The sequence below is a fragment of the Heterocephalus glaber genome, unplaced genomic scaffold, assembly GCF_053883595.1.
Source record: "Heterocephalus glaber isolate CG9 unplaced genomic scaffold, H.glaber_assembly_v1.0 deba00001481, whole genome shotgun sequence".
Taxonomy (NCBI): domain Eukaryota; kingdom Metazoa; phylum Chordata; class Mammalia; order Rodentia; family Bathyergidae; genus Heterocephalus; species Heterocephalus glaber.
This window is the reverse complement of record NW_028258317.1, coordinates 58,056,866-58,069,869: the sequence shown is the minus strand read 5'-3', so window position 1 is coordinate 58,069,869 and position 13,004 is coordinate 58,056,866. Positions and strand designations below refer to the sequence as shown.

Genomic DNA, 13,004 nt, shown 5'->3' with positions numbered 1-13,004 from the left:
GTGCATTGTCATATTTAATCCAAATAAGGTTGGAAAGGAAAAATGGGAAACATAGGAGGTATTTAAAAAAATCTCTTAATGAGTTTAGGTTCAGTTTTATGTTGTATTTAATTTATTTGTATTTGTAGTGGTTGGAGAGGTGATGTGCTTCGCACAATATTATGCACTTAAGACATTAGGTTAAAAAGCTGAACAGAGACAAGTTTTTTTTTTTTGCATATAGTTAGCCCTAGTAAATATTAGTTATTGTTGTGTTAGTGTGAATCTCTGTGTGTCTCTTTAAAATGGAGGTCAGTCTTCAAGTGCGGGGAGTCTACCCTCACTGTGTGGTCCTGCAGGGAGACCCCAGCTTGGGCCTCTGCTCCCCCTGCTTTCATGGGAAGAGGGAGTGAGGAAAGCTCAGACAGTCTTTTTTCAGTTCCTTTTTCTCTTCTCTCTCTGTTTTCTTCCAAGAGGATGCCAGACATTAACCCAGGAACTGCCACACCAGGCCAGGAAGCTGAACTCTAAGGAGTGCCGTGACCAATTTCCCATCACTTGTAATTATATTGAAGTTTTCTGGTCTTTTTCCACTTAAAAATCTTACATGTGATGCCCTGAATCATCATCATTACGCTTGAAATCCAACATTTAATTCCCAGAAATGGAAATTAAAAACAATTGTATTTCAAATTATAGTGGCATGTAACATTTCTTTTAAGCTCATATTTTTCAAAGGACTTTTGCAGATACAGTATTATTTTTTTATTCACAAAGCAATTTCCAGGATAAGTCATCATTAAGATCCACTTCATCATCATGAATTCTGCTGCTACAAAGAAGGTAACTTCTTTGCACAGATGTAGAAGTTCATTGATGGATCCCAAGTTGAATAAGAACAGAATATACATCTCTGAATTTTTTCATATTGCCTGGATATGGGCATTTACTCTCTCCCTCTCTCTGTGTGTTTGTGTCTGTGTCTGTGTCTGTACCTGTCTGTTTCTGTCTCTCTCACATACACACACACACACACACACACACACACACACACACACACACACTTTGGAAGGCCCTCCTTCCATTTGAGAGAGCTGAAATGAGAATTTAATATTTAAGCTTTGAACTGTTAGATGTGGTTTGTGTGTATTCTTTACCCTCCTCCTCCTCTTCCTCTTCTTTCTCCTCTTTCTCCTTCTTCTTCCTTTTTTTTTCAGAACTGGGGACCAAATCCAGGGCCTCACACAGGCAAGCATTTTGCAACTGGGCTACACCCCCAACTTTCATTCTTCTAAGTACTTTAGGGAGATGAGATAAACAGAAACATGATTTTACAGTAGTAGGAAAATAAAATTTCACTTCACAAGAGGCCCTTGATAGAATGAAGATAACAAAAATGAAAAATGGCAGTTAACATTTCCTAGGTTCTCTACGGTCATTTTTCTAAGCGGTGTGTGTTCATGTGTGTGCGTGCGTGCGTGTGTGTGTAATAACTCATTTAATCCTCACAGTAGTGCTATAAGATAAGGTTCATTATGTCACTCATTATCCAGATGACAAAACTGGGTTTCAGAGAGGTTAAGGAAACTATTCAGATCACACCTAGAAAGTGATGGATCTCTTTATCCTTCTCTGTCTTTATTTAAAATAAACAGGAACTGATGTGATTTTCATAGACTGTTTTTCCCCCGCAAAACTTTCCTTTTCCCAATTAATATTACTTCCTTAGCCACTGTATATATTCCTAGCTTAAATGTACTGTAATACCTTCCTAATCCATTACCCTAAAGCTTTCATTATTGTTGTAAACTGCAGACTTAAAATTAGGTCTATGATTCAACGAGTAAAGGATCTGTAGTCATCATTCTCTCTAGAGATAGTATTTGGGATATCCTTCTGTCTGTTGTCCTGTTTATTTGGTGGATGGTTAGAAAGGCAGGGTCCCTCTAAGCTGATCCTTTTTATATTATGATGAAAAAAGCGTAAAGAATCCAGTCTGCTCCTGTGACTTAAGGTGAGCAAAGCATTTTTAAAAATTGCAGTTATCCTAAGATGGTATCTCATTGTAGTTTTGATTTGCATTACTCTAATTATTAGTGATGCTGAGCATCTTTCCAAGAGCTTATTGTATATCTTATTTGGAGAAATATCTAAGGAAGTTGGGTTGTTTGGGTTTTTGCTGTTAAGTTTTAGGAATTCTGTATAAATTCAAGATTTTAATCCTTTTCTGGATACGTGGTTTGCTAATATTTTCTCTCATTCTGTGAGTTGCCTTTTTTATCTCTTGTTAATGCCTTTTGATGCAAAAAACTTTTAAACTTTTATGAAGTCCAGTTTATTTATTTTTTTCTTTTGTACTTTCTTATGTACTTGGTGGCAGAGCATGTTTTGTGGACCTTGCTTATGCTATGTTAAGCTTTGCTTTTTCTTTCCCTATTCAAAACCAGTGTGAAGAATTTCTAAGCCAAGAATTAGTAAAGTGTTTGTGAGTAGAATTCAGTGTCTGTGGATTTTGATGATAAAATAAATTTGTTTTTTTTTTTTTCCTTTGGTACTGGGGATCGAACTCAGGACCTTATGCTTGTGAGGCAGGCAGCGGAACCACTGAGCTAAATCCCCAGCCCGATAAAATAAATTATACTTTAACTGACCTGTAACTTAAACTCATCATTTTCTTCAATTATGACATAGACTACAAACTTCAGTGATATTAATAGTACCTGTGACTGTTTGTAACAGATATTATAGATATTAATATAGCACATTGGAATGTTGGCAGATACCTCAAAATACTGTTCATGTTTGTCACTTGTTGGATGTTACAGTAGTTAAGAGACCTGGGCTAGATCATGTTATTTAATGTATTATTACAGTATAGCCATATAGCCATTTAAAAAGTATTGTTATGTAACTGTATTTCAGTATCATTGATTTTCTTCATAGTCCTATATATTTAAATTATGTATATTAAAACAGTATTATGAGAAGAGTGGCAAAGAAAGTCATAGCAAAAAAAAAAAAAAAAAAGTTGAATATTCCTACTCCAAGCTCTAAGGTGCTCTAAGTTACTTTCCTAGGGAAATTTGTTTCTTAGGCGAAAAGTCCGTAAGGAGTTTATTTTCTTCAGAACACATAAAAAACTTTTCAAAATAGTTGTTATTAAATATGAATATTTTCTTATAAGTAGAGACACATAATAATGTTAAAAATTCACATACTTTTGGAATAATCTTCCTGCAAGGGTAGTCTCTTTTAAGCTAAGAGAACAAGTGATGTTAGACTGAGCTGAGAAGTTGTTGGGTTTTTCCCAACTCTCCCTTCACTCAACTGTCTGAAATGGCACCACCTTTGAACAGACTCCTCACCACTTGCATTTTATAATAGAGATTCACTTTAGGTGTTGGTCCCTGTTTTGGTAAGTTTAAGCTTTAAATTGCATTTATGTCATCCTTTTAGGCTTTGGTGTTGCCTTTTACAAAGTAAATTGTGTCGAGGACTCATGCATTCAGAAAAGTGCATGTAGCATAAGTGTACATCTCAAGGAATCTCCCCAACCAGCACCTAGGTCAAGAATTGGGGTTGTTTTTACTTGGCAGTTTATAAGTACCGTATATGTAGCTTTTGGTGTCTCTCTTTGTTGGTCCCTGCAAAACCATACAGTGCTTGCTGAGCATGGATGAACCCTGCAGAGGGGCTGTGGACCCAGCTTGTTCCTGCTCTGACCACTGTGGACGGGGCAACCTCTGACAAGTTACTTTATCTCTTTGAACATCACTGTACTCACTGATGTCAAATGAGGATAAAATGTAAAACGAGTCAGTCATTGTGCTGCACACCTTATAATCCCAGCATTCAAGTGGCTGAGGAAGGAGGATCACTATGAGTTTGAAGCCAGCCTGGGCTACATAGTGAGTTCAAGTCCAGCCTGAACTACATAAGGAGACCCTGTCTGAAAACAACAAACAAACAAACAAACCCAAACTGTAAAATGAGGATAATATTTTTCAATATTTTACAATTGCTTAGCACTAGGGAAAGTAAAATTAGAGTGTAATACAGTATATACCAGCAGCAAATGAATGGCATATGTCACTGTCAGTAACTGACCACACCCCTAAAACATTTGTTTGTGACCTCCTACAATTTTATTATAACAGAGGGTTGAGGAAGTCAGTGCATTATTTAAAATTTCCAAACATTCCTGGACATTTTTTATAGTACATTCAATTCATACAATCTTTGATTTACTACAAAGTAAATGTAAACTTAAAAACAGTAAGATTTTGCTATTATTTTCTTGAATTTCTATGAAAATGAAACTCCCGTTGCTAAATGAATTTTGTTTCTTTCTTTGAGGTGTTGGAGAAAATCTGACAGATCCATCTGTTATAAAACCTGAAGACAAACAGTAAGACCACTTATGTGCTATTATTTAAATAATTCCCCTTGACTTCTACATGTTTTTAAGATTTATTTTTCAAAACCTAAAAGCATAGACTTGTACATATTAATGGGGTGCCATGTAATGTTTCTATATATATGTACGTTGCATAATGTTTAAGTGGCATATTTAAAAAATAATTTATAAACAGGCTTTTGCTGAAATCCTAGAAAGGCTTTGAGGCTGTTTTGTACATTGATCTGAAACAATAAGATTTTTAAAAGAGCATAGATTATGAAATGAAGGTAGAAAGAAAAATATGGAAACAAAATAAGATTAAATCTGGAGTTGGGTTGAACTACATGAATGGAAATTATAAATAAAAGCCAAATTTGACTGTTTTCTAGAGGGGCCCAGACAACAAGAGAAATATGCATATGTTTAGCTTCTACAAGCTTTGGTATGAAAGCAATTAATGTCTTAGGGGAAGCAGCTTCCTTTGTTGTCTTCACAATGGAATCATTGCCTCTTAGCCTAGGCAGCATCTTTCATCACATGCTTACAAAATGAAAGCTGAGGATGTAAAGTGTACTAATACACAGCAAAGCTATAAGAGGTCAAAGCAACAGGCTTACATATGAACTACCAGGTTGTGTGATTTAATCTAGTGCCACAGTTATATAGAGGATTGAGTCATCTACTGTCTTTTGAATTCCCAAGGGCATTTTGTCCCACCAGCAGGCTTTGTGAAAGACTTGCTGCTAAAGGGGCCAAAGTTGGCCGGGGATTTAGCTCAGTGGTTCTGCTGCCTGCCTCATAAGCACAAGGTCCCAAGTTCGATCCTTGGTACCAAAAAAAAACAACCCCCAAAACAAAAAACCCTAAAGAGTCCAAGGTTGTGTTGTTCTGTCAAAGGTAAAATCCAAAGCAGTGATGATGCCAGCTGAGGACTGAGCAACGTGGCAGATAGCTGTGGTTCTCAAATGCAAGTCTGCACCATGATCACCAGGAGAGCTTGTTAAACATGGACTGCTCCACCCCCAGAGTTTCTGATGCAGTAGTTTGGAGGAGGGCAAATAATGTGCATTCTTAACAAGGTCCTAGGAAATTCTGAGGCTGTTGGTCCTGAGACTACTTTGAGAAATGCTCACATATATCATTGCTACTTTCTAGTCATCTTAAATTCTATATATACTTGGCCCCTGGGTGGTAAAATTCATATATAAAACTACATAAATGGACAATCCTGACACAGTAGAACCTGAAAATTTTACTTTTTCTCCCCCAGAACTCATTTTATAGCTATTCACCGCTCAAATGTTTTCTTCTTTTCATGAGCCGTCCTTAGGCTTTGATACAGGAGAGAGATACATTTAGTAAGAGGGTATTAGATATTTGATTGGCATGGATGAACAAGAGAAGAGTAAGGTGACCCATATTACTTGTGTGTATCGTCTAGTTCCTATGATGTTTGTTTGACTATAAAGTCTATGTTATAATCCTTAGGGTAAACATAAACACTATTATTTTTTGCTTTGGCACAGGTAGTGTATTTTCAATTAAGAATATTATTTCCTCAGTAGCCTCATGTACTCAAGGGTTTCTAGTAGGAGCCTTGTTCTGAGTACTTTATAGTTTTTCAGTGAAAAAATTTTGAATATATGATGGACCAAGTTTATGTGTACTCTTGTCTATCATTCATTAAATTTAGACCTTGGCATATATCACTTAATTGACCTGAATATCATCTTCCTGGATTCTAAGATTATATAATGTCTCTTGACAACTACATATTTAATTGCAATCTATAGGCAGTAAGTCTTAGTTTCTGTTAGGGTCACCTGGGGAATTAAAAAAAAATGCTCAAGATTGACCTCCAATTAGAATTTCTGCAGATAGGGTCCTGATGTTTATATTTTTGTAAAAGTTCTCCCATGTGATTCTATGGACAATCAGAGTTGAGAACTCCAGCGTTTCCATCTTATGGCAACCTTATTTTTTATGAACTGAGTTTAGGATTCTGGAAACTGATAGAAGATATCATTGTGGCCTTCCTGATTTTGTGAGGGTCACCCAATTTTGGGTGCAGTTGGTTTTCATGGTGATGATAATGAGAATTGTCTCATGACTAATTAGTTCAGTTCAGTTTAATGAGTTGAATGAGGCTCATGTGTTTGAACACCTTCTGTGTGTGAGGCTCTTGCTACCTCAAGTGTAGACCACGGTCCAACAATACCTGCATGGGTCGAGATTTTTACAAATACAGATTCTCCATATACTCTCTGCACCTACCGAGCCAAAATCTGAATTTTCACATTATCTTCTCATGATTTGATGTAAATTAGAGTTTGAGAAGAACCAGTAGAAGCCAGTGCTCTTGTGTGTGTCACTTATTTTAGCCTCACCAACAACATGGGAAGTAAGAATTTTCAATCCTAGTTCACAAATGAGAAAACAGACTCTCTGAAGATCATAACTTCCCTGGAAGGATAAGAAATCAATGTAAGGAAATAACCCTGTATCAAAAGAGAAGGTGTTTTGGGGGTGTAAATTCTAATTTTGTTTCTGATGCCTGTTGTTTCTTAACTTGGCCAGTTGTCTCTTAACTTTGCCTAACCTTCTGCCTTGTTTATTGGTGGTTTGGGATTATATCTTTATAGCTTACTCTCTTGCTGGTTTTGGGCATTTGACAAGAATGAAATGATGATGAGATGCTCTTTAGTGAGTCTATGTATAGATGGCACTAATTAGCGTTTTCTTGCATGTAGAACCAAGCTACCACCTGCTTTTCCTGTGTTGTGAAAAATCTGGAAAACAGCTAGTTGTATTTTATTTATTTATTTTTAAAAACACGGTTGTCTGAGACAGCAAGGGTGTAGGCATGCTGCAGGGTGTAGATGCAAATGAATGTTTTTTACCCCCTTCTCTCTCCTGCACAGGGAGTTGTCTGACCCTTGATAAATATATTTGGGAGTGACTTTCATCCTTCTCCTTTGAACTTCCACAGAGCTCATAGAGAGGAATGATTTAGCTTACAGTTTTTGTCTGAGAATCAAGGTTGTATTTCTAAGCTGGGGATTTTCATGGTTTCCTGGGAGGAAAGAAAGGGCGGTATGAAATGCAAACAAGTGAAATATTCCAGTAAGGTTGTGCTGGAAAGACTACAAGAAGGAATTCTTCCATGTTAACAACTAAAGTAACACTTTCATTTTTCACTTTATTGGGATTGGAGAGTTCTGGTCTAAATATGGAGGGAGCCTACTTTTTTGCCACCTTCAATTTCACCTTATTGAAGTAGTGTCTTACCAGATGGACTGAGAGAGAGGCAGTGGTAACAAGAGGCAGCTTATGCAGCCGGGTAAATGCCACCAGAGCTGTCCTTTGTAGGAGCCGTAGAGTGACCAGGAAAGCTAATCCTGAGTGTCTTTCCACTCTGTCTTCCCAAGAGATTTCCTCCACCTACTCCCCACACAGCAAAGAGGCAATCCGAGATCAAACTGACATAAGCCCTCATTCTGAGCTTGGCACATCTTCAGAGCAGCTACTGTTCTTCTGCCAAAAGGAAGTGGAAACTGAGATAAATGTTTCAATACTCGGATGGAAAAAAGTCCATTTTTACACCATGTCCCTTTTGAAAAACCGCATTCCTTAAAAGCGAAGTTTATTGTTTCCTTTTGTGATAGTTTGCTTTGCTTTTTTCTTAAAACGTGGTATTTAAGAGTGGTAATTGAGTTCAGATTTTCAAATGTGCTGTTCCCACTCTGCATGTCATTAAAATAAAATATTAGCTTTCATAAAGTTTCTTCAGAAGTGTTTCTGGTGCGCTGTGTTCCGTGATGTGTGGAGTGTCAGAATCTGAAGAATGGTACCGTATAAGATGCCGTAACGGATGAACAGTGAACCTAGAATCTGCCAGGGATCTATTATAATGATAGAGTATTTGAAATGTGCCTTATATATGCTGATTCCACTTGTAATTTTGTCACCTGCATCAAGCATATGTGGTTTATATCCACAAACACATTGTCTAATAGTCTCACTACAAACAGCCCTGTTATAGAGTTTTCAGGGTACAAAAAAGAAAGCTTTCAGAAAAGCCATAAATGCTAGCTTTCAGGTTTAGTCAGGTGTTTGTTTTTGAGGATGGTTAGTTCAATAAAAGTACAGCGGCTGCAACAATACACTGTATATGCATTTCTTAGGTGTGCCCTAGTAGTGAGTTTACTTTACTTTATACCTTACCTTTCCAGTATTCTGGTAGAGCATTTGGTAGTGAATGTCATTCTCTCACCCCATATGCATTAGAAAGGGTTTCACTGCATTTTGTTAAATGTGGTACATAGAAAATTCACTCTTCTATCAGATTAGCGTTGAACTGAGTTTCACAGTTGGTTTTGGAGTTGGGTACAAAGATTTAAGTGCATTTGAATTTTAAATTTGCAAACCTAACATTGTTGCTTCCCTAAAGGGCTCTGTTCTTTGTTGGCTCCTTCAAGTTACTGGGTTACTACGGGATACTGTTCGGTATCTCAGAGAATCCTAGTCGAGCTCCTTTTTTTTTCACTTGTGATCTAATTGTTATTCTGCTCTTTCCTCTAGATCAAGAGGAATGGTGTTTGGGCCAGCCAATTTAGGGGAAGATGCAATTAGAAACTTCATTGCAAAACATCGTTGCAACTCCTGCTGCCGGAAACTCAAACTCCCGGGTATGCCACAAACAGTTCTGCTTTTTCTCCAAGTAAATCTCTCATAGAGCAACATCCATTGTAACCTGGTAGAAAATCTTAATCACATTTTTATCTCATTCCCAGTCATTCGCAGAGCCTGACTTTCTGACTGCAAAATTTTAAGAGTCTAAGGGGATTAAAAGGACAGGGATTTGCTTTAGGTTCTGCCAAAATGTGATGAAACAACGGGGGGCCTGATGCTTGTCACGGTCACTGGAAGAGAGAAGTTCCACTGACTCGAATGGGGTAGATCGGACCGAGGCCCAGCTGCTCCCCTCCGAGACCTGCTTGCACCCACACATGGTATCCATAACATTTCTGACTTGCCCATTGGACACTCGGCAGGGTGAGACAGGAGGGAAACGACAGCCTGTCAGTGAAAGTAGTGGTTTTCACTGTGAAAATCTGACACTTATTTATTTACATGTGTGGAGCTGGAGATTGCGTGCCTTCCAGATGTTAGACAAGCTCTCTGTCACTAAGCTACACCCCAGCAAAAAACTCTGCCTCTTGAGTCCCACATTGAAATATTTTTTAAAAAACCAATCTGGTAATGTGGCACACTTTCTCTGCAACCAATACAGTCACCACCACGGAAACTATCGCTAGTACAAAAGCAAACAGCTGGAGGTCTCTGGCTTCCAGCTCTGCAGCCCCTGCTCTGTCACATTCTTTCCTTTGTCTCAGAGGGACACTTGATGTCTGCTCCAGGTTCCCTGCTCTCTTCCTAGGTCACAGCAAACTTGCTCTTTCACTGAAATTTCACATATTATGAACTGAGTAGCTCTTCCTTCTTTATAAAAAGGTATCATACCTTTGAACTAGGTGCAGTAATCCGAGCTACTGGAGGGGCAGCAGGATCACTCAAGTCCAGGAGTTCAGGGCCAGCCTGGGGAATATATTGAGACCCTGTCTCTTCAGCAGCAGCAGCAGCAACAACAACAACAACAACAACAACAACAACAACAACAACAGCAGCAGCTCCAAAATTATACCCTGATTGTAATGTGGGGTGGAGCAGGCGAAAATTTACAACAGTGAAGGGCAATTGGAATTAGAGGGCAGGGGAGCTTCTGTGGGCAAGATTTAGCAAAAGACTAGGTTTGGAGTAGGTCTGCAGGTCCAGTGAGAATACAGCACATCAGCCAGGGGTGGTGGTGTCCATATCGTGGGAGATCAAAATGGAACAAAGAGGGAAGGGTCCTTACCCCAATAACCACCCGGGAGTCCGTCTCACAAATCACACACCCAGCCCTTCTGCCTCTTCTTTGGTCAGAAGGACTCCAGGAATGGGCTGGGGCTGACCTAAGGAGCATCAGACCTCCAGGCAAGGGCCCTGTAACAGGTGGACGCTAGCAAATCCCTGAGTGAGCCCACCGGGGCAGGTGCGGGTCCCAGTGGTTATCTGTGTCCTCGGGCACTGACCTCTTCTCAGCCTGATTTAGTGTACCCTACATGGGATAACCTCTATTGCTGGAGACAGAAAGCACTGCATCTGATCATCCAGGAGCCAGGGGTACTTGATCCATAGCTCACTGCTTCTGATTCTTAAGCTCAGTTAGCTGTTCTGCATGACTAAGGTTGAAATCATGATTTTATAATTCACTGGTGGGTTTTGAATGAGCAATTCAGTAATTCCTCCATCTTTAGACCTAATCTATGTTTCTTTTCCAAACCTAAGATTCTGACTAACACTTAAGTGGAAGTAAAATGTTTAGTTTCAAAAACAAGATTAGAGATGGCTTTTTTCTTTCTTTCTTTCTTTCTTTCTTTCTTTCTTTCTTTCTTTCTTTCTTTCTTTCTTTCTTTCTTTCTCTCTCTTTCTTTCTTCCTTCCTTCCTTTCTTCTTCTTCTTCTTCTTCTTCTTCTTCTTCTTCTTCTTCTTCTTCTTCTTCTTCTTCTTTCTTTTCTTTCTTTCTTTCTTTCTTTCTTTCTTTCTTTTTTTTTTTTTAAGAGAGAACATTTAGGACAATGTATAAGAGTAAGGCATCTAGAGCCAGGAAGCTTGGGCTCATGTTCCAGTTCTGCTTTGTGCTAGCTATGTGACCTTAGGCATTAGTTTTCCCATTTGTGAACCAGGGCTGATAACATCTGTACCAGAGAGTTAATCTGAAGATTAAATTAAGCAATATTTGTATATGCTCAATAAATGTTGGTTATTATTAAAATATGTATTAGTTTTATGTCTAGAGAATCTTCTTTAATATTAAAAAACACAAGATAGGGCCGGGGATTTAGCTCAGTGGTGCTGTCGCTTGCCTCAAAAGCACAAGGTCCTGAGTTCGATCCCCAGCACCAAAAAACACAAAAAACAAGACATACATTTTTTTCTCTTTGGTCCTGAGGATTGAATCCAGGACTCCACAGATGCTAAGGATGAGTTTTCCCACTAAGTGACACACCCAGCTCCCTAGAAATACATGTTTAAGGCTAGCAAATTTACTCAGCACAGCACAAAAAGGGGCACAAACATTTAGAGGATATTTTCTGCCATATTCTTCTCTATTCATTATGATTTTTTTGGGTATTCCTTTTTGGATGGAAGAGGGTGAGCTTAGGAAGCATTGTGTCTGAGAATCGCATGAAGCTCTTCTAGGTGGTGCCAAACGTGAGGAACAGCTTTTGTCGAAAAAAAGTTGATCCCAGCAATCATTGGAATCTTTCTTTCCTTGCTGTGATGAACCGTGGCTCTGACGTCAGGGGGCTGTTAGGGCCACGAGTACACCCTGAGGTGGGTGAGGCATGCATTTGGACATGGTCCAGCGTTTGGTTACCATGATCTGTGGCCCCCAGCAGCAGAGACCTTCCAGAGACCTGGCGAAGTTGGAAGTCCTTGTGATCAGCGTGTCCTTGGAGTTCCCCCCTGAAACTGTTTTGTCTTTCTTACAGATTTAAAAAGAAATGACTATTCCCCCAGAAGGATAAATTCCAACTTTGGACTTGAGAAGGACGTGCAACCAGCAGAGGGGCATCTGACAAGTGAAAGTTCCCCAGAAGATCAGACACGACTCTAAAGACGAGAGGGGCAGGAAGATAATTGCTCCCAGTGCCTGCTCCGGCAGGAACTCTATGGTGACATAGATTGATCGATGTAACGCTGATTACACCAGACCCTCTGTCAGGATGGCCTCACGACTCACCCTGCCCAGAGACTCGATGGTCTGTGGTGAACTGGTTCACACAGACACTGACCTCTGAGGATCCTCAAGTTCCTCAGGAAGATCCTTGGGCGAGTCAGCTGGCAGTACTGCTCCTTTATACCTCACTGCCTTTCTTGGGCACTTGGAACCCTTGGAGCAGAGTCCTATGCACTAAAGAACCAGGGGGTGAATTTAATTTATTTTCTCACTGTGTGTGCAGACTTTAGCCCCGTTGTCATTTGCCACCTTATCCACAGATTGTACTTATGTCTATACATATATATGTATATTAAAAGGTTGTTTGACTTCCTCTTCTTTCTTGTCCAGCAGTATAAGACTTTGAGAGGTAACAGCAGGAAAACAATGGGATGAGGGTGTATTTCCACAGATAACAGCACACTCCTGAGTCAGCTAACCACTAGAAATCATCCTGGTGAGGTATAGAGAGGCGTTAAGTGTTGTCATTAAATCACAGGATGCAGGGAATTTCAGGTTTCTCTGAAAGAAAGAAAAGGGGACATCTAAACCTAATGCTCATACATTCTGTTCTAAAATTTTATTTTAATAAGGAGTAAAACTGGAAGTTATTAAGAAGGAGCTCCCTACCCTTAAGCTCAGGAATACTGTAGTGTGGACCAAATTACTGTCCATAACGCCCCACATTTTCTGAAGCCCTGCATCTAATAGTATAGGGTAAATTACTTTGTGTTCTGATCTGTGAGGTAGGACATGGTGTTAGGCTGAAAACATGTTTTGCAGGTGTTTGTGTCCATCCAC

The 13,004-nt window shown here is 39.2% G+C and overlaps 1 protein-coding gene across 8 annotated transcripts in view; it reads left to right on the top strand.

Annotated features, from left to right (window-relative positions):
- Positions 1 to 12,537, top strand: part of Trpm6 (transient receptor potential cation channel subfamily M member 6) — a 223,161-nt gene extending 210,624 nt beyond the window's left edge. For all 8 annotated transcript variants that reach the window (XM_087184111.1, XM_087184117.1, XM_087184110.1 and 5 more), the window contains 3 exons: positions 4,336 to 4,387; positions 8,960 to 9,066; positions 11,977 to 12,537. In XM_087184111.1, the coding sequence (XP_087040237.1) occupies positions 4,336 to 4,387; positions 8,960 to 9,066; positions 11,977 to 12,101 (284 nt within the window). In that variant the 3' untranslated portion in view covers positions 12,102 to 12,537. The remainder of the gene's footprint in view (positions 1 to 4,335; positions 4,388 to 8,959; positions 9,067 to 11,976) is intronic.
- The last annotated feature ends 467 nt before the right edge of the window (positions 12,538 to 13,004 follow it).